General features: G+C 42.1%; 3 protein-coding genes across 5 annotated transcripts; all 3 read left to right on the forward strand.

The window, feature by feature from the left end:
- The first annotated feature begins 257 nt into the window (after window positions 1-257).
- Window positions 258-5,403, forward strand: LOC132263847 (uncharacterized). Its single transcript, XM_059763841.1, has 4 exons — window positions 258-277; window positions 4,388-4,589; window positions 4,835-5,093; window positions 5,174-5,403. Exons 1-4 carry the CDS (start codon window positions 258-260, stop codon window positions 5,401-5,403), a joined length of 711 nt encoding a protein of 236 aa, XP_059619824.1.
- Window positions 5,197-12,368, forward strand: LOC132263816 (adenylyl cyclase 78C). 3 transcript variants are annotated; one of them, XR_009468515.1, is made up of 10 exons: window positions 5,327-5,593; window positions 5,672-5,864; window positions 6,804-7,027; window positions 7,097-7,395; window positions 8,418-8,558; window positions 8,618-10,589; window positions 10,729-10,957; window positions 11,160-11,202; window positions 11,763-11,905; window positions 11,967-12,071. XR_009468515.1 is itself a non-coding variant. In XM_059763806.1 (9 exons), the coding sequence occupies exons 1-9, from the start codon at window positions 5,429-5,431 to the stop codon at window positions 12,090-12,092; spliced, it is 3,492 nt and encodes a 1,163-aa protein (XP_059619789.1). In that variant the 5' UTR covers window positions 5,197-5,428; the 3' UTR covers window positions 12,093-12,368. The 3 variants fall into 3 exon arrangements, 2 of the variants coding, with proteins under 2 accessions (XP_059619789.1, XP_059619788.1); XM_059763806.1 differs by lacking the exon at window positions 11,160-11,202 and having other exon boundaries at window positions 5,197-5,593; window positions 11,967-12,368; XM_059763805.1 differs by lacking the exon at window positions 11,967-12,071 and having other exon boundaries at window positions 11,160-11,873.
- A 2,627-nt stretch (window positions 12,369-14,995) lies between these two features.
- LOC132263645 (GTPase-activating protein) lies at window positions 14,996-25,152 on the forward strand. Its single transcript, XM_059763535.1, has 6 exons — window positions 14,996-16,025; window positions 19,039-20,801; window positions 21,569-21,807; window positions 22,078-22,279; window positions 23,173-23,324; window positions 23,647-25,152. The coding sequence occupies exons 1-6, from the start codon at window positions 15,824-15,826 to the stop codon at window positions 24,110-24,112; spliced, it is 3,024 nt and encodes a 1,007-aa protein (XP_059619518.1). The 5' UTR covers window positions 14,996-15,823; the 3' UTR covers window positions 24,113-25,152.
- Window positions 25,153-26,363: the final 1,211 nt, after the last annotated feature.

Below are 26,363 nucleotides of genomic sequence, written 5' to 3' on the forward strand. Positions count from 1 at the left end.
CCAATTGGGAAGGATAAAAAACCTGTTTATATTGAAGTAATTTGCTTCACATAACAATTCCTCATTTTTAAACACAAAGCTTCACTCCTTTTACGAGTCACTCCCTTCGTACATGTAATTAATTGTCATTAGGAGAAAATTTCATACTTTATCTGCCATGCCCTATCATTTATCACAGAGGATGAAGGTGGAATTATTGTGGGGTTTATTGAAAATTCACGTCTTGTCCTCAAAGTTATACCTTTTGATATAATGTAATGTGCACAAATACCGCCAGGTAGACAAATAAACTACATGAAAATCAAACAAAGTGGAATCCTTTTGCCCCCCGGGAGAGGGTTAAAAACTCTCTGGGCAAAAATTATTCCCACAGAGGCAAAAGACATGAAAATTATTATTCATATCGGGCGATATAAGTTTTCATTCACCCACGAAATTTATCATCAATCTATCTGAGTGTTTGTGTACAGTCGAACTGATCCTCCTGTGTGATTGTCCTCTGGCAAATATGTATTTTACCTCTTGAATTGGCTATAAATGCTTCAAGGCTCCCAAAGTTTTATCATGAATATTAATTTTGAGATAGTAAAGCATTTAAGATGTTTCTTCAACTCATAAAAATACATTTTATTCCACAAATTAAATGTCAATCATATTCATGTCCAGAATTGTGTGCTTCTTTCTGTTGAGCTCTTGTGTAAAATGCGCCTCTCCCAGTCAAATTAGATATTCTCTTTGATATCCCTTTTGATTTGTCACGAACTGTGTCACAAAATGAGCATTAATTTCGCATATTTTTCCCTCTTCCCATCCACATTAAACTCCTCTTGTCGTTCACTTCAACTTGAAAGGTCGACACTCGAGAGAAGAAAGATTTTAGCAAGAGTCAAAGAATTTAATTCACCATAGAAATGAACATTTTAGAAGAACCTCCCAAGTTGATGAAAATTTCACCACAATTACCACACGGATTTTCTCAAGCTTCACTCAATTGTGAGTGAGGTTTTTTCTCTCTCATCTCGCACGCCTCTAGCATACAGCATCATCATCTGCAAATTACCCTTCTTTGAACTTTGGCCCCGACGATACCACTTACAGGAGCACGAGAGCTTTAACCCTAATGTGTGTCTCACGCTGAGAGCTTTCAATGGGCGACGCAATTTAATAACCCATGCTTCAAGCCAACCCATCTGCAGCCGCACACGATGCCAATACACATGAATTTGATTAGTGAATCATAGCTATTTGCCGAGTGTAAATGCCTCGGCGGTGGTGGAAGGAACTTTCAGCGAGACTGTGAACTCGCTTTTCTATGCAATTTAATTACAAGGCGACACAATGAGCATGCTGAGCACTTCAAGCCATTCCCACCCTCAAACACACAGTGTTTGATGGTAATTCTGAAGGTGGTGCATTGGCTCGATTCTTTTGCACCTTCTCTTCCACCTCATTTGCACGTATTGCAAGCAATTATAGCGTTAAAATTAACTTTCTCACTCACAAGAAACTATGCACTTTTCCATCCCTTCTTTCGCGTCCTTTTTTTTCCTCTTGTTCAGTCAATTTATTGATTGAAATGCACCAAATTTGTCCTCCTTTTCTCTCTCTCTCTCTCTCTCTCTCGTTCCCTAAATTATCTCTTTGTTTGCGGCCAAAATGGATTTCTGAACAACAACATCCGAGAAAAGTGAACACAAACATGAAACCTTATTGCCATTATTTTCTCTGTTGTATTGTGGATGTGCCAAAAAAAATTATGCTCAAAATGAAATTATATATGACCACGTAAAACTAAATGCCTTCTTGGCTTGTTTTATTAATTACGTTTATCAAGGGAAATAGTAAATTTGCTTATAAATATACTTAACACTGAGTTGCTAAATTTTTGTATGTAGAAAATGGAATCATGCAATTAATGAGCTCAGTAACATTAATCCCGTTTATAATTAAACTGCACCTTGTACTGCACTTAAGACTAAACTAAACTTTCTGCACAAACATCAACAATTTACATCAAATTATTTTCTGCAGGGAATTCGGCAACAATTCTTATGAATTCTCTCAATTGCTTTGGATTGCGCATTGAAGTGACAGAAAACAGAGAACGCGATGCAGAGATCTTAATTTTGAACAATTCTAGAAATTTAATATAAAATAGAGTTCTTTAAGTGTCTAGACAGTGCTGTTGTTTTCCTCCATGTACATATTTTGCGTGGAAAATACCCATCTTCTACTGTTACAAGGAATCTCTTCTTACTCTTTGTATTTTTTTCTCCCCTTCCACTTTATCCTTGCACACCACTGAAGCATCTCGAGACATTTTTATCGACATCCAACTCTGCGTATTAATGCAAGAGAAAGGAGGATGAAACGTGGAAAAAATTGAATAAATTGTCAAGGATGGTCAATTGTGCTGGTCCGCCTCGTTGAAGCCAATAAATCAGAGGCGTGGAGGCGTGAATGGATGCAAAGTGGGGTCGAATAACGACAATTTTCAATCTCTGGTACTGAATTTTCATCTCAAGAGAAACAGTGAGAGAGAATATCACACGATGGTGAAAAAAAAGAGTATTCTGGAGAGAAACGTGCCATATGGTGTGAATTACACTATTAGCCACTTTGATTGTTACTCTGTTTGATTGATAACACACGGCTCTGTCACAGATTCCGATAACGACGACACATTTTCTCATTCAACAACCCATAATTAACCCTTTTTCGCGTTCATCCGAAAACACTAGAGACATGGATGAGGACAGCAGATGGAGAAGTGATTTGATAGCTCTACACCGTCGATGTTTGAACATTACCACCCCAAATTTCGTCAACACTTCGAGTGGATTCTGTCTAATTTCAAACAGTGCACATTGCTAGAAATACGTTGAGATCGAAAGGTGCTGGAACAGGTGGAAAATTGTCTGATGCAGACATAATCCGCGGGGATTCTCCCCCAATAGATCTTCCACAAATCCTTCAAGCTTTCACTAGCAGAAAACAGTATTTCGCACTGGACTCTGGGGAGCTTAAAACAGGCAAAAAACCTTTTAATTTATATACAATTGTTTTTTGGCTCATTTAAGCTCTCCTCCCACATCATAGACTGTTGATCCATGGCTTTAAATATCAGCAGAATGCCCGCTTTTTTAACAATTCTGCGTCATGTGTTGGATTTGATTTTGAAACTCTAATCAAATAAATATGCTTTTGGATGTTCGTATTGATTATTATTTTTGTCAGATATCTTTAATTCAATCATATAGTTTCAATACAATAAATCGCAATACTTATCTCACTAAATCAACTGCGAGTTTTGACTTCCGACAAAAAAAATCTCACAAAAAGGATCAAATTCAGAGTTTGTCAGAAGATAGGAATTGAGTAATTTTTTTCACTCTTCCTCACCGTATAATGCTTTTGAGTTATTAGAGTGGAAATTTTGTTAGCTAATTCAGAGATTTTCCGCCCGCCAGGCAGGCAAGAGGATGCTCTGAAGTGGGTGGAGGAAAAACCACCCAGAAACACTCGACAGCATAAATGATTCATGGCAAAACTATTGGCCGCAGAATATAGATTTATGTACTTGTGTTTCTCGTTGCGACTGTAACAGAGAGCGAGAGAAAACTCTGCAAATTCACCTTACCTAGCATGCTAATCACTTTTGACTCATCCGCGTTGATGTTATCGCGGCAATATGATAAAAACGCCCCTCCCTCTCGAGCATACACATTGTATATATCAAGTAATTATTGTAATTTCATCATCACGATGCCTCAACACCCAGGCGACTCCACGCCACCCATTCCGGCCACTAAATTCCGTCCACCACCGCTCTGACCTTCGTCATCATCCGTCGTGCTATCCGCGCGCACACACTTTGGAGCGTCGCTCAAGAGCTCCTCTTTTAGTTTCGGGACGTGGCTTGGAGCGACTGGACGCATTTTCACCCAGAGAGTCTTCTCAACTGTCGCTCACCCAATCACCCACCGCGCCAACGGTTATCAGTCACCCTCGGAGCGGCACAATTGCTGTGAAATCCCCCCATGGCTCTGCAGTGCATCGTTATAGTGAGATTTATTTGATGCTGTGCCCGGAATCACACAGAAAAGGGATAAATTACCACCGGGGATAAAGTGATTTTGGGCGATTCGTGCTAGTACTTATCTCAAAAGTGAGTGTGTCCCTTGCATTCCCGCCCAACCTCCCCGTCTCACTTTCCATGCCATGGATTAAAGAAGTGCCACAGGGGAGTGAACACACCTTTTGTCATGAGATACCCGTGAGAGTGTCCCTCCCTGAGTGAAAGGCGCCTTGGCGTGTGGAGATTATACTCACGAGAACGTGTGTGCTTTAATTAAAAGTTGAAAAAAAAGTGTTAAATCCATTGCAGGGCGACCAAACCCACAAGATTGTGGTCTCGTGTTATGGATCGCCTAATTGCCAATGATGCCAATCACCAAGAGGAGCGTGGATTATCCACCGGACCAGCCACTGCTTCCAATTCATCCCTCAATCAGAATGGATTCGTTAACAACGGCACCACAGCCGACATGGATGACGATCTGTCCGACAGTGGGATTGGCAAAGCGGATGTGAGTATCGGAAATTCTATCCATATTCTCCGCATAAACTCTTGTTTGCAATAGACTTTCTGAATGGGAGCAGACGCGACGCGTGAAGTGAATCATTAGCTAAAACGCTGGTGAAATGGCCAATTAAGAATGTGCTTTTTATAGGATTAAGAATAATGGTGAAAATTTAATGTTGATTTCATCCGTTCATAAATTTATAAGTCTTTTCATATTTGAATGTTTAATGGGAATTTCGACAAATGCAGGAACTCTCCAAAACAGACATATCTAAAATTCCCCGCATTCCGGGCGATGGCGCCCAAGCTGAAGATGTTCCTGGTGACTTCTGCACCGCCGTGAAACTTCAGACATCCCCATTTGAACAAGATGTGATAAAACCGGCCAATGGAACTGAACTTGTGGATCGACGAGGTGAGCAGAGTGCACCTGAACCTGCCTCGGACGAACCGCCACCCTTCGGCAACGAGACATACGCCGCCTTCAAGCGTGGCACAGTGATGAAAGGCATTCTCTGTCCATCCTTCACGAACTCCTTCAAGGCGCGCTCTCTGGAGCACTCTTATCTCACATATTCGCACCGCCAGCGTCAAAAATCTCTCATCATAGTGAATATAGTCGATCTCCTGCTCAAGCTCATCCTTGCCGTGGTCTGGATCACCCGTCGGTCACCAGACATTCCCGTGACTGCCCAGGCCATCACTTGGTCCATATGCTGTATCATCGCCAATCTAGGAATCTGCCTGCTCGGCTGCTGGCGATGCTTCGCCAACAATTACCTTCACTGGGCAGCTACTTGCACATGGCTCCTGCTTAACCTTCAAGGATTCGTGGGACAAGGAATGGGCTTCGCTGAACGAGAATATCTTGTGTGGTATGTTCTCTTCATCATTTTCGTGCCATACGCCATGCTTCCGCTTCCCCTTAAGTGGTGCATGATAGCCGGATCCGTGTCAGCCATGTGCCACCTCATCGTCATGACTATTGAGAAGTTTCACAAGAATGTGGTAAGACACCTCACGACAATCCCTCTGGTTTGAGTGTGATTTGACAAGACAATCTGATTTCGTTCTAATTCTTTATAGAATGAGGCCTGTCTTCTGAGACAACTAGGAGCAAATTCTCTCCTGTATCTCGCCATCAATTTTGCGGGAATGTACACAAAGTACCTGACAGATCGTGGCCAGAGACTTGCTTTTATAGAAACACACAAGGCAATGGAGCACAAGAAGGAATCCGAAAAGGAGTATCAGCGAACACAAAAACTTCTCGATTCCAGTGAGTATAACTATGTACATATATTAACATACATATCTCCTCCACCGATTCGACAGAGAGAAAATCAACAATTTTTTTTGCTTCACTTGCCTATTCGCGAGACTTTTCCACCGGTGAGGGTGAAAAATGTGAATGAAATTGATAGAGATGGGAAAAATGACAAGTTTTATATGAAAATCCTATTGAATTTAAATGCATACGTTTCTCACACACCCCCAAAAACCTGTCGAAACATATTGAATTTATTTATCATAAATGTGATTCAGTTGAGAAATAGGAGGAAGAATAATGTGTCTACATCATATCTGTACATTTCCAATTTCATCACCAATACAAGCAATTTATTAAATGGTATTGGCAATTTCCAATTTTATGCTAAAACATATATGTAAAGGGGTGTGAGAGGTGAAATGATATCGTGTTATGTGCGATTATCGAGCCACACATCGCACCTCCCTATGAATTATCATCCACTCCAGTTCACATGTTGCCATAGGAAAAAGTATACTCGCTCGGCTCCACCACTTTGTGTGGTAGTGTATTAAAGTGAAAACAATTTACCCATTTGCCAACCGACCATTTAATAAGTTGTGCTCACTAAACACGGTTTCATGTCCTGTAGTTATCATTAAATAGGACGATAAAAATAAAACAGGTCACGAGTTATCTCGATGACTCATCCAAATATCGCACATATTTTCCCACAGGATGTCCTACAAAAGGAATAGTCAGGAGAGGAATATGTGGGACAATCACTAATCATTTCCAATCCATCCATCAAGTTTTTCATTGGATCTCTTTCACATTTTGGCACACACGTGGCCAATTTTTTTGCCTCAACTCGTTTCCCAACTCCTTCTTGTCATCTCACAGCAGAGATTCCTATCGAAAAAAGACTCTCGGTTATCCCAAAGATTAAGAATGACGACCTTCTTACAGTTCTACCCATGTTTGTCAACAATGACATAAGGAAGGAGATGTACAAAGGTGCAGACGCCAATGTTGATGCCCAATTTAAGAAGCTCTTTATATACTACATGGAAAATGTCAGCATCCTCTTTGCCGATATCAAAGGATTTACGGAACTCGCAAGTAGAACATCAGCCCAACAACTTGTGAGAATCCTCAATGATCTCTTTGCGAGATTCGATCGAATAGCCGAGGTAGGAAGTTACGCTGTGGATTATTTCCAAAAAGCACATACAACTCAATTACTCTCTTCTGACGCACAGGATAACCACTGCTTGAGAATTAAACTGTTGGGAGATTGCTACTACTGCGTCTCCATGTTCGACAGCCAGAGCTGGAAGTCGCGGCCAGACCACGCTGTGTGCTCCGTCGAGGCAGGACTCCACATGATACGCGCCATCAAGGATGTCCGTCACAACACACATGTGGACCTCAACATGAGAATAGGAATCCACAGCGGATCCGTGATGTGTGGGGTGCTCGGCGACAAGAAATGGCACTTTGATGTGTGGTCCAATGACGTCATTATCGCTAATCACATGGAATCAGGCGGAATACCTGGGTGAGTTTTGTTTACTACCCAGGACATGTCTTAGCCCATTATTTATAGCTCGTCCAATAATATTTTTTTGCAATCTTTCTTTCTCTGTCTCCCTTCGCTATTTTCGTCACTCTATCAATATCATACCACCCAGAAAAATTGGATAATCATTCGGTGTCTATCGGAGTCACTTGTTTCCACACAACACAATCAATAAATTTTTGCCCAAAATGTTTGGGCTACAAGCGGAGTTGTACGATGTTGATTGGACAACATATAGCACTTCTCACATTTTCACCCTTCTTTATCACTGGCCAAAAGTGCTCTGTTTTTAGTCACTTGTCGATTATTTAATACCCCAACATTCCCAATTTGTGCGCGGGGATTCCAGTGAGGGTAAACAATTACAGGCCTGTGTAGACAATATCTCAAATAAATTACATAGTTATCAGAGATGAAAGCTAGAGCACAAATAAATTAATGATAAGCATTGGAGTCTTGTGGGGGCACTAATATTGTCTTGTCAGACCCTTCAGCATATTGTATCATGCGGCATTCAATATTAAGTTCTATTCTAATAAAGTATTCATCATAGTCTCTTGTATCAACACATTACTCAGTGTTGAAATGAAACTATAGAAATACATTTTTACATATTATTTAAATTAAGCCAACCGAAAGGGTAATAAATTAAGAATAGAATAAATTTTAACAGAAGCTCATGCAATTCATTACACAGATAGCTCACTAAAATACAATTCACTAGAATGCCAGATTGAAATGTCCTTTCCAATCCCAAATCCCGACTATACGCAGCATACAATGTGGCCTTTAGTGAGTGAAATTTAAGAGCTCCACTAAAAATCGAATAAAAGGCAGCTTATAATGGGCTATTTTCATGAGATTTCGCCTCAATTTGGGGTGACGTGAATTCGCACACGGAATGTGGCCGGGGGGAGGCGGTGGGGCCAGGAAATGAATAGCGACCTTGATGCTTTTGTCATGTGAAATTAATCTTCCTGTGACAATTTCTCCCTTTGCAGGCGAGTTCACATTTCCGAAGCCACTCTCAATTGCCTCAATGATGCATATGAAGTGGAACCCGGAGATGGTGGCAGTCGCGACAATCACTTGAAAATGATGAATATTAAAACGTTTTTAATTAAGAGGACTGAGCCCTTGAGGTAATTTGTTGTGTATTGATTTTAGGGATGAAATATACTTGCATCTATTAATATTGCAGACCTCGCAAACGTCTGATACACCGCGGGAGTGAGTTTCAAGAGCCACCACAGAGATTCTCAGAGCACAAGCCCAGTGTTCAGGCCCAGAACTCCGTTACAAGTCGTCAGGACAGCAAAAGTGCTTCCAAGAGAAGCTCGCGAAATACCATACATGAGGATGAACCGACCACTGACTGGACACCGGAGATTCCGTTCAAGAATCTCGATGGACGCGATGGTCTCAATCGCACAGACTCCGTAATGGCCAGTGACTATGTGAAGCAAGAAACAAGGATATCCCTGTCAGCCACGGAGGAGGTGGATGAGTTCATCGACCAGAACATACAGATAAACACGAACAAGCAGATGCGACAGGAATTCCTCTATGGCTGGACATTGAAGTTCAAGGATAGTGCACAAGAAGGGAAGTTCTGCCAACTTCGCGAAGATATGTTCAGATCAAACATGCTCTGTGTCTTCGTGGTGTGGCTCTTTATAGTATTCTGTCAGGTGATCATCCTGCCCACTTGTGTGGTGCTTATCATTTGCCTCTCCATTGCCACATTCCTCATGACTCTCGCTTGGATTATTGTCATGGCTGAAGAATTTCCCCGGCTTCCGAGTATTCTACAGCGTATTTCCGCCTCTCTTGTGCACCATCGCAATCGCCGGACAATCTTCATCTGCTTCATCATTGTCCTCATGTCGGCGGTAAGTGCCATCGGACTGGGAATCTGTAATCTCACCGAATCCTCTGGTGAACCGGAAGTGATGGCCTTCCAGCAGGCCCAGCCCACGCAAATCCACCTCAATGTCCTTCTCACCATTCACCACAACATTACAATCAATCCAGTTATGGAAACACCTACAATACCAACCAACTCCACATCATCCCACCATTTAGTACCACGAGACATCAGGAAGTCATCGACAACAGGAAACTCCATTTCCGACGGGACCTTTAAGGACATCAATGCCACTACATTTGACACCAACACCACAGACGATGACTCCACAAGCGATGATCTGGATGACCCATGTGCGCATCCGGAGTACATTGTCTTCACATGGGTGCTTTGCCTGATAGCCCTCGCCACCGCCCTCAAGCTCTACTATCTCGTGAAGACTCTCATGGCCATCGGAATGGTCACCTGTTACGCCATCCTCATACTCGTGGTCTTCTCCGATGTGTTCATAATCAAGGACATAAAGTACGAGCTAGAGCATGTGGGAATGCCTTTGCCAGCACAGATGCTCATAATGTTGGGTGTCTTCTTTACCATGGTGTGCTATCACGCTCGCCTTGTCGAGGTGACATCCAGACTGGATTTCATCTGGAAGGAGCAAGCGGAGAAGGAGCTCACGAATATGAAATCCAATCGTGTTCTCAATGATCTCCTCATCAAAAACATCCTTCCCGATCACGTGGCAAGCTATTATCTCTCCGAGGAGCGTACCGATGAACTTTACGCCCAAATGCACAACCTTTGTGGTGTAATGTTTGCCTCCATTCCAAACTTCCAGGACTTCTATTCTGAGGACATTGAGAACGGAAAGGCGTGCATAAGAATTTTGAACGAAATAATCTGTGATTTTGATGCACTTCTCGAAGAGGAGCGTTTTGCATCTGTTGAGAAAATTAAGACTGTCGGCGCCACGTACATGGCCGCCTCGGGACTCAATCCCAAGTATCAGATCGAGCGCGGTGGCTCCGCAGAGGACAGCGTGTCGGATCTCGTGGAGTTCGCCCTGGCCATGCGACAGAAGCTGCAGGAGGTGAACAAGGACGCCTTCAACACCTTCCAACTGAGGGTGGGCATCAGCAGTGGGCCAGTCGTGAGCGGAGTGATTGGGGCTCGAAAGCCTGTGTACGATATTTGGGGCAACACCGTCAATGTGGCGTCCAGGATGGACTCCACGGGGGAGAACTGGAAAATTCAAGTGCCAGATTACACAGCTCAAATTCTTCAGGCCAAAGGATACACTTGCGTGGTGAGTAAAATGCTGAAATTGACCATTTCAAACAAACTCAAGTTTTGGGCGATCGATTAAAAAAAATGATGGCATTTGAAATGTGATTGAAACGGTCGAAAACAACTGCTAATGAAGTGATTTTGCTTACCTTCAATAGGTGCGCGGAGAGATAAACGTGAAGGGGAAGGGCATTATGCTGACACATTGGGTGTTGGGACTCAATGTGCCTGCCAGTCAATTGATGTCTCCCACTCCAATGCCAGCGGGAATCCCTCAGGCCCAGACGCCGTCACTGCAGCGTCAGACGTCGCATCACAGCTCTCTCGCAGCCGTTGTCTTTGGCATGATGCAGGCCTCCAAGAGGAGCACCATCAACAGTTCAACACGTAAGTTCACTTCGTCACCTTCACTTTGCACCTCTTCACACTCACTCCCACCTTCTCTGCCGAGGGAGCACTTCGTCGTGGGTCCTGCTTCAGCAAGACACATCCTTCCTCGATGTTGCCTACAAAATGACCCAAAAGACATTATATATCTAAGTACACGCCTTCAAAAAACCTTTGCTTAAATTTCTAACAATCATTCAAGGCTGGAGTCGTGCTAAAAAATTAACTATTTCATCTATAATTGCGTACGTACACTTCGTTTTTACTCATTTCCACTACACAATTTCTTTTCAACACTCTTTTTCTCCAGCAATTACACCCCTTCGAACCATTTATAAATCCGAATATTGATGAAAAATGCGAGCAGCCCCAAAAAATATCTGATTAACGCGCATGAAAAGTACAACTTGTAAGATAATATCTGCAGAATATTAGAAGAATAGGTTTTTGAGAATGAAGTTTGCACGAAATATCCCATCAATATATGAAAACATCTCCATTTGCACATGTTTGAATAAAGCAATGTAACATTTTCTCAACAAGTTGTGAAATTTCACGTAAATTCCTGAGTAACTTCCCTGAATTTTTGCATAAATTTTTACTCAAACTGTACATACACAAACAGAAAAAACTCCTCAATTCTCACCAACAACGTGAACATGTGACAATTAATCCGGAAAGAAGATATGCTGGTAATGTCTTCCCAAATATTTGAATGATTTCAAGCATGAAATTCTCCAATTTTTAGCTACTTATTCAAATATTCACAGCCAGAATGTTAAAAGCGTGCTTTTTCTCGCAACAGCCACCGCGACTCCCTCGCCCAAAACGAGATTCGGTCGCCGGGGAAGCACCTTCAGCTCAGTGAGGGTGTCCCAGAGAGTTCCGTCTAATCCCATTCGGCGAAACACCACGCGAGTTCGCGGCAGAAGTTACAATCAGAAGAAGGTGAGACTGATCAACATATTTTAAATACACTTATCTAAAGACATATTATCCCGTCATGCAGATAACAGTAGCATCCCTCACGTCATCATCTTCAGCACCAGCAAGTGCCAATTTGAGTGCCATTCCCGTTATTCCCACTTTTCGGAATCTCCATCTCAATGACACCAACACAAGCTCAGATCTTTAGTGGCTCATGCCTTGGAGACCATCCAAGAGCAATGGAATTTAGCATTACTCTCCTCGAGAGGTAATCTAAGTGAGTGATTCAGTGCTGATGCCGAGCAGCACTCGGAAATCTCCCCACCAAGAAGGAACATTATTATTTTTCGTAATGGGAAAGTGTCATTTTTGGGGAGTAGAAAATGAGATTGTTAAAGGACCCTAAAGTCTAGTTAAATTATATTGAATGTTTGTAAAAGTGTTAAAGTATTAAATAAAAGGTGAGAAAATCCACGTAGAAAGACATCCACCCTCTTTTGCCCTTAGACACACTCCTCCAGAGACAGCAGTTCGCCCTTTTGTCAGCTGAAATCCTTCATGTTGGGTCTATTTTTGTCCCCACCGAGGATGGCCTTTTACAATGCGATTCCCGGGTGTTGGATTATGTGGCATGAAAGAGATCATTTTTACCTCTTATTTGTATTAAATGGGTCATGAATTTTATAGCCATGAGTGTATGCTATTTCTGCCGTCTGATGAATGCACAGAACAGCCAAAGGGATGTGAAAAAGCCGGAGAACACGCTATGAACATGCAACTATTCCAATAAATTCCCCACCCCCGACGCTTTTGCCTTTGATGTCGACCAACCGAGTGAGTGCCTCCCAAGCTTTCCAAGGGTTGCGATGCGACAGGAAGAAAAGTTGTAGTGAAAGAGTCATGAAAATGATAGATTTTTCGAATGATTATATTGTTACACAATTGCCAGTAAATGCTGAAAGCGCCCATTGATGAATCAACAAGTGTGGTGTTCTTATCATACAAGTACATCTCTCTTATGTTAAAAGATATTTCAAAATTGACTTCTGCGGTGAAATCCGATACATAGAATTCTCGCTTGTAAATCAGGCACTGAATGGAAATTAAATCTCCTAATTTACTTTGATAATTGTATAGGAATTTTCCTTGGAATCTTCACTATAATTGCAAGAATTGCAATTAAAAGTTTACTAACGTATTGTGACATTTAAACTGGAAGCCAACGCCATATGGTATCGAACACACGAAATGCGATAGTAAACAAAGAGAGCGAAAGAGAACTTTTGATAACATTTATCGCTATTTATTCACCGGAGAGAATGAAAAGAGCCACGAGGAAATGATACTTGATAAAATTGATACTCTACCTTGAACAAATTGACAACAAGAACCTCAGAAAATCGACACATTGAACTAAAAATGTGTAATAATCAGGCTGTGGTGCGTTTACAATCCAACAATTCGCTCTACCTCCGTTAAAATTTAAAACTCACATGCATTCCTGCCATCTCGTTCGCTCTTTGATGCCTCCAATGACGCTGTCTCACTCACGCCTCTCACTTCCTCATTTACGGCATGAGCATGAATATTGCGGTGTCAGAATCATTATGAGAAAATAAATTCTTTTGTGGGCTTTTTGTGAATTCTTTCATGTGAAAATCACCATGGGTGGAAGAATAGCTTGGGAAGCGGATCATTGATATCTGGCGTCTCCCTCTTTGCATTCTCTTGCTCGTAACTTTTTCCGCTTGAGCGTTGAAGATGAGGTTTCTCTGTGGCGTCTAAAAATTTTTGCGTTGGAGGCGATTTAGGAGAGAGAAAAGGTTTGAGCGATGGATTTGCTGGTTGGAGAGGAAGGAGAAGAAGGTTGGGAGAAAAATATGGAGAGTGTCAAGAATTCATTCATCCGCTCACTCCTTCTCTCTCACTCTAATGCACTTTTCGCGCCTACACACTTTTCTCCGCACACGTGTGCAATTTCCACGCATGCGCCGCTCACAGCCGCCCCTCCTGCTCTCTCTTTCCCTCCTTTTTTTTGTCCGCGAGATGCCCTATTTCCATCCCAAAGTTTGTATTTTTTTTCCCCCACAGAAGGCAAGAAAAACGATAAGGAGTGTGAGAAAATCTTATAATCCCACAATTCGCTCCAGAACACCGGAAAACCTTCAGTGATGCATCTGTAGTTGGGATTGTTTTCCAGGTAGGAGAGGAAGTTCCCAATTCGCCACAGGCAAAACGGATTGTCGAAGGAAATACATAGCCATTGAGTCCATGGAAATGTGTGTGAGAGAGAGAGAGAGACCAGAGGAAATGATCCCTGAGAATCCCACCAAATTCAGGTCACTTTCTCTGGTGCGCCTTCTGTCGCCAGTCAACCCTCACGTGGGAGCATTTGGACGGGCGAGATATTGCATTTACCTGTCTTCTCCAAAAGTCAATCTACTTTCCAGGAAGAGGGCAATTCAGATCTTTTTGCATGACAGACATGAGACATTGACACTAACATTTCGTGGTCAGAAATTTGTCTCAGAAAGTGAAATTTAAGAATCTCTCATTTTCCAACTAAGTGATTAAAGAAACAATTCCAACACAAATCCTATCCCGTCACGCACACTCAATTGAAAGCACACCTGAACACATTCAAATTTTTCTAAGATTGTTCCTGCAAATTTATTTTATCTTATCTTTCCTCTTTTCATTGCAAAAAATTTCAACTGGAAATCATATCAAAAGTTGAAACTTTTCTGCTGATTTTACTTCACATCGCTCTCGGGAGGCATCTACGTGCGAGAACACAGAGTCTTTAAACCCCAAAGAGTTCCCGTGTCGGCACAAGTTGGTGCGCCTTTCCGCTCTGTCGGGGGGAGGGAAGGATTAGTGAAACTTGGCGGCCACTCTGTCAGGCCCAATTCAGTGTCTCTCCGAGAGGCCTTTGGGTTCTCCTGCGTCGTTACACCGTGCACCCGAAAAAAATGAGGGAATTGCCCGTCTCGCTCTTTCCGCTGGCATCTCATTCGCCTGCATGGGCGAGACGGGAAATGTGCCAGGCCGTGGAGAAACCAACAGCTGGAGTGTCTTCCATTGAAGCCTTTCCTCACTTCATTCAGTACCCGCAGAGCTTTTGTGTTGTGTGGATCGTTTTGCTGTCGTTGCGACTTTTCATCACTCTCTCTCTCTGCATTTTGGCATACGTGAGCATGGAGGACGTTTTCCCCAGAGAATTCTCAACCGTTCATGCTTCCATTGAGTGTTCTTCGCGAACCTTTTGACTTCATTCGCCACCGGAAGTGTGCTTGAATCGAGAAAATTGAACTGAGGTGAATCTGAAGGCATTCTTTGGACATTTTCGCAATTCGCACGCTTCCTGAAAAGTGCCAAACAAGGGGGCAAATCGGACGAATCGAGTCAATAGTGTAAATTTACACGATCGTGTGTGGAATGCACGAGGAAATGTGAAAAAAAGCCATTTCCTCTCGCACAGAAAAATCATCGGCTGGAAAAACCCACAAGATCAAATGTGGGTGATTAATAGTGTGATCTTGTGGATAATCTGTGTGCATATCGTGAAAGATTGAAGTGTGGTGGAGTGGAGAAGGAAGATATTTGAATTTTTGCGTAGGACTTGTGAAATTCAGTGAATGCACATTTTCCTTCACATCCCACCCATACCAATTCATGGCAAAGACGAAACCTTCCCTTCGTGTTCTCTCTTGTGTGCCCGAACAGTGTGAAATCCAGTTAGATTTGGGAGAAGACTGCGCTTTTTTCTTGTTCACACTCGCAACGAAAAGGGGAGACGTCGCCTTTCTTGAGAATCTCCTCCGGAGAGAGTGAGCAGAGGAGCCGACTTTTGAAGGTGTGTGCGTGCGTACATCGGGATAGAGTGAGAGGGGGAGAGAAAGAGAGCGAGAGCGACCGAGCAAGAAAAGTGGATTCTGCATGTATGAGAGCAGTGGAGCATCATTCTTCTGTTGGACTCTCGTGAAAAACTGGTGGGAGAGGGACAGAGTCAAGTGTCGATCTTGTGTGCCTAATGAAGTAGAAAAGAGACAACAAATGGTGGTGGAAACCAGTTATGGATTCAATATGGCGGACGACACACGCAAAATTCGTGTTGAGGAGCAATTGAGAATTAAAATAGGTATGTATTTCACCTAAAAATTCCCTAAATTGTGTGACAAAGGGGACAGGAAGTGTCGCTGCGCGAGAGTGTGATGCCCTCCGGGCCGGTGACCGGGCGAAAGGGGGCGAAAACTGGGCAAACAGGCACAGTTCGCGAGTGTTCAATGGGCCAAGAAAGTGTGTGTTGAGTGTCAAAAGTGGGGGGATCGAAAGTGAATCGAGCGCCCCGGAGAGGAATTACAGGTGTTGATATTTTCCCTCATTTGGGACCTTTGCCTGCCTCTTGGCATCGTGAAATCCATCTCTGGGCCTCCGTGAGACCACAAACAAGTGCCCTACGGGGAAATTTGCTGTGGAGAGTTGGCGAAAAGGGGAAGAAAAGTGACTTCATTGAAGATTTGGGTGCTTCTCCATTTCCGATATGGCTGCCGCTGCCGCCACCAATTCCGAGACTCACACCACTCTCTCTCTCACCCACACAGTGCCAGGCGCGAGCGCGAGAGAGTGTGTGCGACCTGTGGGTAGCTTATGAATGGGAGTCGAATCGGTTCGTTCATGCTTTGCCTCCATGAATGATTCATTTACGCTTCCCCGCAGGAGAGAGACTGTATTGCTTTTGTATAATGTGGGTTGATGATTGTACATTTGTGTGGTCGCGCCACCACCACTCGGCTATGTCTCTCCCCTTCGGCTTCCACCGACACCATGTGTCCTTCCTACGAAGGGGGTCACACTTTCCTCTTGGCCAATTTTCTTGGCGACATTTTCCATGAATGGACAAGACGTTGGCGCATGTTGTGACGCCTTTCCTTCTTCCATGGCCACCCAAAGCGGCCCCATAATCAATTGACATGCGAAAAAAGTGTCTTATCTCACTGATTACGTGATTTCCTTAAGCGGTGTGCCCAGGGTTGGGGGAATTTATCGCTTTTTTTTGCCATACTTCAAGACTGTGTGGAAGAATTTCATTGAGTATTTATCAGGGAAGGAAGCTCGCATGAATGGCACTTTTCATTTGCACAGTAATTCGACAAACAAACCTTGAGAGCGATGAAGACTTTAGGTGCTTCAACACTGGAGAGCAGTTTTGGCTACTCAGCCAAGTATTGGTATTTTTTTTTCTTCTCAGAGATGAAAGAATCTCTGGAAAACTTCGTAGTTTTTCGCTGTATTGCTATATTGTATAGAAAAATGTGTACAGAGAGTTGAGACTGAAGTCAATTGATGGCGAAGCGTAGAGGAAGTGAATATGTAGAGGGTGTATGAGTGACGAGTTGACAACAAAAGGTGCTTATTTGTACTGATAATACCCCTTGAGTAGTCTCTACTTTCGAGACACTACACTTAAATTGTCTGGCAATCATCATTTGCCGAAATCCCACTTGATATTTGCATGAGAGACATTTTAATGTTTATTGTCTCAAGAGATTTTTTTTGATGAATTTCACACGGGTTTTCACCCGAGGAAGTCATTTTGCATTATTATTTTTGCTGAATTTTTCCAAATTTACGCATTGATTGAAGTCACGCTCGAGAGGAATGTTTAATGATTTTTTCTGAGTTGTGAATCTTCAACAGAAGAAATACAACTGCTAGAGGTTTGATGTGTTTGTTGGAAATATTGAAAAAAATTCGCTGCTGCCTTGCATAAGTTCAGCATAGACCCCAATTTTAATTCATAGCTGTCGCACTTCCTCTCTTCTCGATTGGGAGACGCGACAAAAAAGCGAGAATGGGAATGGGGGAAAGAGTGCCTACACGGTCGGGACGTGAGAGAGGAAAAAGTGAAAAAAATTTAAATTTCAATGAAAATGATTCACAAGAAATGCTTCAAGTTGTGCAAAATTCATACAATGGAATAAAAAAAAAAATGGGGAAGGCGCAAACACTAAAGAGAGTCACGATATTCAAGTCACTCTCATTACTATTTGGAGTGTGTGTGCAGCTAATAATGACTATCAGGGTGTCATAAAATATTAAATGTTGTGCCCCAGTGTCTTTTTTCTTTATAGTCTTCACCTCATTCACACTTGACTGACTTCTTTCCTCGCCGGGTTTCCCTTGTCTTTTTGTAACGGATGCAAAACAAAGAGCGACTTCTTCGACACTGACGCAATTTATTTATTTTAAATGTCGGATTCTTTGGCTTTTAATTGCTCCTGTGGAGACTTTTTATTTCCTCTTGATGTCTGACAGGATGAGGAGAACATAAAAAAGTGACTCAGAAATCATACACACACACACACTGGGAGAAAGGGTTGAAATTATCGTCTGGGCAGACAGGAGCCTTAGCGTCAACCTTGATGCAACTATTAGGCATTTTCAGGTATACACAAAGGCACAATGGAATGAATGAATGACGTCTCGAAGCCATGGACATTCTGGGACATTACATATTGATGTGAAACAGTGAAGATTTTTCATTGCAAAACTCAAGGTTTTTTTTAGATTTGGAAGATTCAATGAATGAAGAAAGTTATTCATGTAAAACTTCATTCAAAATTACTCTAATAAAATATTCATAAAAGTCCACGCGAACTCTACATAAAAACAAATTGTTTACGGCATTACAATTTCACAATCAAAAATATGTATTCTCTTAAATTATTAAAACAAATCTTACATTTTGGATCTCATCAGTCATGTGAATGTCTGTTTAATTAGGTCTTTAGGTATTTAAGTGCCAACAATTCTCGCACGATTACACGCATTTTGGGAGCTTTTCGTAACAGTCTGAACATTTTTTTTTCGACGGGGAACTCTCTCTCTCTGTCTTTAAAAGTATGTACGTAATTGGATGTGGTCAGAAATGAATCCATTAAATTTCAGTCAAATGAATAAGCTGAAATACATGAAAATTAAGATGGATTGGATTGCTGAAAGTGCCTCGTAAACCAATTGTTCTCTCTGTACGCGGCGTGTTGGATTTTGATTAATAACATCCAAAAAAAAAATTCTCATGACAGTCATAGTGAATTGTGCTGTGTGGTTGATGATTTTTATGCAATTTCTCCCTCTTTTTTGTATTCCAGGCGATGCAAAGGACCTCGTTGGACGGAATGGAGGAACCAATGGATCCACCGGCGTCCGTGATGTCTTCTGCACAATTGCTCTTGATCAGGAGGAGATCTGTCGGACGCCAACCATTGAACGGACTCTCACGCCTTTCTTCGGGGAGGAGTATCAATTTGAGATCCCGCGGTACTTCCGGTATTTGTCGGTGTATGTGTGGGATCGGGACAGACACCTGAAGCAGGTGAAGGCGGTGGGAAAAGTGGCGATCAGGCGGGAGGATCTGCATGAGTACAATGACAAGGATTACTGGTTCTCGCTGAGGCCAGTGGACGCGGACTCAGAGGTGCAAGGATTGGCGCACATCCAGGTGACTGTGGACGATGGTGCGGGCAATCTGAAGAGGAAGTCGGACTTTGACGAAATGGCCAGTAGTGTTGAATGTGACATAGAGAGTGTGGATGAGGTCAGGAGTGGTGAGAGAGTAACACGGAATGAGAGTCTCAGGCAAGCGATAAGAACAAGCAATACATTGACGAAAACAAAGAGCATCTTTGGGAACACGGATCTCACGCTTTGGAGTGGAACGCAGTCCAAGAAGACCAGTGTCAACATGCTGGACACTCTGAGTCCCTTTCGTGGTGAGATGAGAGGACGCGTGGCGGTGAGGATTGTGGAGTGTGGGAATTTGGCGAAGAAGAATGGCAACTGCGATCCCTACGTTGTCCTGTCGGCGATGTACTCCAACAATCGTGTGATCAAGAAGCGAACAAAGATCCGCAAGAAGACCATCAATCCTGTGTTCGATGAAACTGTGGTGTTCGACATGAGTGTGGACGGGGACTCGAAGAGCGATGGGAACAATGCGTATACGATTGTGCCACTGGGCGGAGCGGATCTCTGTGAAATTACTGTGGGTGTGTGGCACAGTGGCGGAATGGGCGAGGATGTCTTCCTGGGTCAGGTGAAACTGCCTCTACGCGGGCGTCAGGAGCAGAATGCCATTCAGGCGGACGCGTGGTATTTCCTGCAGCCACGGCCATCCCACTCTCGGCCAGTGACATCGTGTGCCACTCCCAATGGCACAAGACTGAGCTGCAACAGCTCTCTGGGGACACTCAGACTGCGGCTTCACTATGCGGCAGATCATGTATTTCCACTGGCCACGTACGACGCCTTGCTCAATCTCCTGCTGCAGAGTGTGGAACAGCGTCCTGTGACAACGACAGCTGTTCATATTCTGGGTGAGGTGGTGTCCAACAAGACAGATGTGGCGCAGCCACTGGTGCGACTGTTCACGTATAAGAACAAGATAGCGCCAATGATCAAAGCACTGGCCGATTATGAGATCTCCAAGCTCACGGATCCCACGACAATTTTCCGTGGCAACACACTCGTGTCCAAGATGATGGACGAGGCGATGAGACTGACTGGGATTAAGTATCTCCATCAGACACTGCGACCGGTGGTGGATGATATTGTGCAGGAGAAGAAGCCGTGCGAGATTGATCCATCGCGACTCAAGGATACCAGCGCCATTGATGGTAACCTTCAGAATCTGCAGGAGTACGTCGAGAGGGTGTTCAATGCCATCACTACGAGTGCTGTGCGATGTCCCGCCGTTCTATGCCAAATATTCCATGATCTCAAGGAGTCCGCCAAGCACTTCTTCCCGGACAACCGCGAAGTGAGATACTCAGTTGTGTCTGGATTCATCTTTTTGCGATTCTTCGCACCAGCCATTCTCGGACCGAAGCTCTTTGACTTAACCACCGAACCATTGGTGAGTAGTAGTTATATCATGGGGATATGGGGTTATTCGTGCAGGAAAAAGAGCCTTAAGTCTAACAATAGAATAGAGAACTCTTCAGCCACAAGATTCTCTTGTGTTTAATTCCACATTGTAACCGCACAACGGGAGAGGGTTTAAATCCATAGCATTATACGTATATGTCTCTATTTCTGTGTCAATCTCAGGGAGAACAATGAAGCACAGCCTCCCACAAGAGTATGACTTGACGTCATCGATACGTAGAGCAGGACACACGTTTTTTCTTCCACTCACTGTCGTAATATTATCCATTGAGTGCACATTTATCTTCCCCATCCCAGGCTTGTAGATGAATCAACCCCACATTTCTCTCATGTAAAACTTCAATGGATGTGATATGGTGGGTTTTTTGAGCCAAAAATAGAGTATACGACATTGTGGGGCACGGGAAAAGGGGTGGTGGGAGGAGGGTTGTAATGTGATTATAATTTTTCCATTAAAAATCCATGCCACGGGGTTTTTAAATCTATACCCCAATCATCCCTCACACTGTGGTGTGTTTCATCACAGCTCTGCCGCATGTTCTGTGCTATGGGTGACACGTGGCGCGAGGCTCCACAAATGACGTTGTCTCATCCCGTTTTGAGATAATGTGAGATTAATGACGAGAGAAATGATGGCCATTTTGCCAGATTCTTGTGAAAATTCCTTTGCATGTCTTTTGGAATTAGAGAAGCTACAATATTTCTAATGTGTGTTTTTTGCTTTACGTTTTACAGGACGAACAAACAAATCGAACATTCACCCTCATTTCAAAGACAATTCAATCTCTTGGAAACCTGGTGAGCTCAAGATCGGCTCAGCAACTGTGCAAGGAGGAGTACACTGGACGATTGTACAAGGCATTTTCCACTGAGAAGCACATGATGGCTGTTAAGCACTTCCTCGAGGTTGTGTCGACAGTCGGTGCGAGTTGTGATGGAAACAAGGAACAAGAGCCAATTTTACTGAAAGAAGGGTAAGTAATTTCCTCCGTTACTTATATTCACTTGTACGCAGATTCCATCTAACATGTGTGATTCTCTCTTGAACACTGAAATGCCTAACAATCACAATTGTTTGCTGTGGATTTGGTTTGTTAAAGGGAATGGTAAGACATTAGCTGTGGAGGTGTTGTTGTTGCTGTTTTTTTACTTCTCTCTGTACCATAATGATTCCAAATGGTTTTCTTTTCTTGCAATTGTTGATTACTTTATTGTCATTCTTCTTGTTGGCATTTGTCTTGCAGGATGATGACAAAGAGAGCTCAAAATAAGAAAATCTTCTTCAAGCAGAGAAACTTCAAGCAGAGATATTTTCGCTTGACCACCCAATCGCTGAGTTATTCAAAATCTAAGGGCCAGAAACCCAGCTGTGATATTCCATTGTCGGACATTTTAGCTGTTGAGAGGTTAAACGAGTGTAGCTTTAAGATGCAGAACATTTTCCAGGTGAGTCATATACAGGTGAAAAAATATGGCTCCATTGAAGAGCGCGCCCCACGTAATTATGAAGAGGTGGATAAATAATGAAAATTGTGGGTCATCTCTCCAATGTTCACGTCAATTTCCTGCTCTTGAGGGGACAAGCAGACAATAATGGGAATTGGGACATTTTTGTATTTTATACTTTTCACATATTTTTGCCCGTGTCTCTCTCTCTCTCTCTCACTGAGTTAATTTATTATTCATCTCAGAGAGTCACTAAATGTGAGTTTTATGTGTCATTTGAACGCGTGGAATTAATATTACTGAGTGGAATTTAATTGCTTTATTCTCTTGTACACATTCTGTGCTCATTCTGAATTGCACACTGTGTGTGGTGTATTAAAAATCGGTCACATGGACTTCACGGTGGAAGAGGCGAGAGAATGTGTGGCTTAGAGAGACGCGCAAAAAAAAATGGCAGAAAAAGAGCTGCTGCTGAGCAAAAACACTGTTTCTCCCACAATGTAATCAATGTTGAATTATTGCAAGAGTTGAAAAGTGTAAAAAATGTACTTTGTAATTCAAGTCGGAAGACTTCGCAAATCAACTTAATTGTTTATTCAGCGCCACAGTGAGGGGGAGAAGAAGAGAGTGCGCGTCTCTGTTTTCTTCACACTATTCCCATCATCCAAAATCATTGACTCCTCTTGTGGACGCACACAGACTGAGATCTCTGAGATGTGTAGCCGTAGAGAAAAAAAGGCTCTTACATCACACGATTCCACAACATTTTCATTTTTTTTCCACACAAGCTTTTCTCGATCTCCCATGGACTCTTTTCATTGCATTTCTCACCACTCAGAGAAGGCAGAAAAAAAAAGTGTAATCTCACTCTTGTATATGCTTTTTGTCGACAGATCGTGAGGAAGGATCGCCCGCTGTACGTGCAGACGGCGAATTGCGTGGAGGAGAAGGAGTGGGTGGATCTGTTGCGGAAGATTTGTCAATCAAATGCTGAGCGTCTTGAACACTATCATCCATGTGCCTATATCAACAACGTGTGGACATGGTAAGACATGGTTCTTTAATGCATGCATTGACTAATTGAGAAATTGTCGTGGGCAAACAATCAATTTCCAACTTTGTTTGTTTTTTTTTCGTCTTGATATAACACAAATTTCTACGAAAGCGACAAACACCAGAAGCTGAAAACAATTGTGCAATTTTTTCAGTGCGTGTGTAAATATTTGATAAAAACATTGCATTTTGGCATAAAGGAATGTAAAGTGAATTTGTCGAGTATTTTGCAAACACATTTGTTAATCTCTTTGAGCGAGATGAAAAGCTAAATTCTCTCTCCTATTTTGCATTCTTTTCTTTTTACTTTTTAGCTGCAATTCACGGGATCAGAATGCCAATGGGTGCACGGCGGTGTCACCAAAGTCCTTCCAGATGGAATTGGGCACAGCATTGGATCCGGCTCGCGATCTTCAGCGAATTCACACGCTCATAATGTCCAACATGAAGTGTCTGGAGTCAATGGGGAATCCCATGGCGTACTCCGGGACACCGCAGCAAGTGAGTGAATTCATGATGTGCCACGAGACACTGAAGGCACTGCGGGAGGTCGCGATTGCGCTCGATCACGTGCATCGCAATCATCGCACGAAGCTGGCCATGGAGGTGAAGTATGGCAGTCGCCAGGCGCCAATTGGGGATGACAATTACCTTCACATGAGCAAAGGTGGCCGCGGAGGAGCCTTCAAAGTCACCCCGACGCCGCGGGACTCGACGCAGGAGAGTGGCGATGTGGAGTTGCGGACTATTCGGCCCAGTTTCCTGCGGAGTTGCGAGTAGGTAATGTGGGAGGAGGGGGTTGATGAGGGGAGAGGGACAGAAAATGTGTATGTTTTGGGCTCATTCAACTTTTTTCGGTGTTGCAAAATGTGATATCTTGTATATTTTGAGAAACATTCCAATTAAATTATTTTTGTTTTTTTTTATTTAGTAAAATATTATCGTAGAAGATGAAGAAAGTGAATCAAGTTTAGAGAGAAGAGGAGAAGAAGAAGAAGAACCCGTAGGGAGACAGATATAGATTGTATTTTGTATAAGGAATAGAGAGATGATTTCCCCCAAAAAATTTGTGGGAAGTGAAATTCTCGAGGAGAAAGAAAAAATGTTCAAAATTTCAATTTTGAATGACTTTCGTGTAGAGATTGTAGAGGAGAATATTTTTATTAAGATGCAATGCTCATTTGACAAGCAATTTAAAAATTTTCGTAGGTAATAATAAAAGAAGGAGAAGGAAAACTTTCGATGACTAAAAGTTTTTATTCTAAAACAAAGCGATTTATACGTTACTTTCTATTTTCTAATTATTATTATTTTTTTACATTCTTCTAAGAGGCAATGAGTGTTATTTTGTTAATTGTGGAGTCCTTCTTCAATACAAAAAGAGAGTCTGCATGAAATGAGAAGAAAGAACGAACAATTTAAAATGCGAAAAGAACAAACACGTGAGCATTTTTGTGCTCAAAAAGTGTGTGATGAACATTAATCTCAATTAAATATTCCGTCTGTTTATGAAGAAAGAAAGAAAAAAAGAATGAAAAAAGCACCACTAAGTAAAAGTCAAAACAACACGGTAAAAAACGAGAATTTAAAATTAAAACGAGAGCATTTATGTAATACTTTAATAAGTTTAATGGAAACGATTCAAAGTGTATAAAATTTACTATATGATTGCGTTCTCTTGAGACAATGCTGAACCAGAGAGTATGAAACATTTAAAAGAAAGAAAAATTGGCACAAATTTACTGAAATTTATATTGATAAGCAGAGAGAGAGTTAGGAAAATGGCCCCATTTTCGTTGAGGAGTGAAAGAGAAAAGAAACGCAAAAAAAAATCCCTTAAGTACTGATTTAAGTACAAATTTTTAATGTAATTAATGAAAAATATATGAAAATTTTCCTCGGTGTGGAAATAAAAGGTGAAGAAATCAAGTACAAAAATGCCATTAAAAAAAGCAAATTAAAAAAAACACACACACGGAAAATGTAATGCAAAAAAGCGTGAAGAAAATGAATACTTTTCCACATGGGCGGGAAAGATAAGTTGATTTTTATTTTCTTGAAGGAAGGATTAAGACAATCAAATGCTTTTTTTCTTACATCTTTCTTTGACAAACTTTCTCTTTTTGTTTCTATTGTAAAGTCTTTCTGTTTCGTTTTGAAAACAAAGTAGGAAAAAATATCGTTTAGTAGTTGTATAAGTGAAATGACAGTTTGTTAAAAATAAAAAGAAAAGGAAAGGCGAAAAGAGAACTTTCAAGAAATATTCAAAGCAATGTGTAATCTCACTTCCTCCCCGATTTTTTTCTAATTAGATAAATAAACAAAAAAGTTGTAATATTGTTAAGTGAAGGTGAACATAGTTAAATTTGTGCACATGCCACCCCTCTAAACTAAATACTGCTAAAAAAAAATACAAATGATGATAAATATGTGTAAAGATATATTGAAAAATTACTCTGTTTTCGCTGCTTCAATCATTAATTTCGACACATTTCTATCGACATTCAGAACTATTCATGTAATTTTATACCGTTCCACGACTTTTTCACATAGGAATAAAATATGTATTGATGAGAGACGTATGAAATTTGTTTCCTTTCACTCCTTTGCACCCATCAATCCACTAGAAGGCTGAAAATAATGTATTTTTGTGATAAAATCCACAAAAATCAATGGTCTCACCTTGACACCGCGTGTTTTGCAGGCCTACTTGAAATTTACATCGAAGGGTGCTTTTGGCGCCAAACCACCCACACTCGTCCCACGACAATATCGATAGTCCCTTGAGGACTGCTGAGCGTGATGTTCGAGGCACTGTGCGAAAAGTGACGAAGAGTGAATCGATAAGAATTGATTTAAATAATTTAATTATCCTACTTTGCTTTAGTCAGCCTGCGACGGCCAGCCGGCGGAGGGAAGGCATTTAACAATGCTGTCACCATGGACACCAACCATCCTGTGAGTATTTGATTTTCACTGTGACGAGTTCACAGCTATTGCCATCGATTGGACAAAGATTTCCACTAATTGT

This window comes from Phlebotomus argentipes, unplaced genomic scaffold, assembly GCF_947086385.1.
Source record: "Phlebotomus argentipes unplaced genomic scaffold, Phlebotomus argentipes genome assembly contig_39, whole genome shotgun sequence".
NCBI classification, from domain to species: Eukaryota; Metazoa; Arthropoda; class Insecta; order Diptera; family Psychodidae; genus Phlebotomus; species Phlebotomus argentipes.

Excerpts from the sequence above, each read along its gene's own strand:
- LOC132263847 (XM_059763841.1), top strand. The coding sequence starts at position 258 with ATGTGCACAAATACCGCCAG. Across the intron at positions 278-4,387 it reads ATGTGCACAAATACCGCCAG|GGCGACCAAACCCACAAGAT; the intron begins GTAGACAAATAA and ends AATCCATTGCAG. Across the intron at positions 4,590-4,834 it reads GTGGGATTGGCAAAGCGGAT|GAACTCTCCAAAACAGACAT; the intron begins GTGAGTATCGGA and ends CGACAAATGCAG.
- LOC132263816 (XM_059763806.1), top strand. The coding sequence starts at position 5,429 with ATGGGCTTCGCTGAACGAGAATATCTTGTGTGGTATGTTCTCTTCATC. Across the intron at positions 7,028-7,096 it reads GATTCGATCGAATAGCCGAG|GATAACCACTGCTTGAGAAT; the intron begins GTAGGAAGTTAC and ends TCTGACGCACAG. Across the intron at positions 10,590-10,728 it reads CCAAAGGATACACTTGCGTG|GTGCGCGGAGAGATAAACGT; the intron begins GTGAGTAAAATG and ends TACCTTCAATAG.
- LOC132263645 (XM_059763535.1), top strand. The coding sequence starts at position 15,824 with ATGTATGAGAGCAGTGGAGCATCATTCTTCTGTTGGACTCTCGTGAAA. Across the intron at positions 22,280-23,172 it reads AGATGCAGAACATTTTCCAG|ATCGTGAGGAAGGATCGCCC; the intron begins GTGAGTCATATA and ends TTTTGTCGACAG. Across the intron at positions 23,325-23,646 it reads ATCAACAACGTGTGGACATG|CTGCAATTCACGGGATCAGA; the intron begins GTAAGACATGGT and ends TTTACTTTTTAG.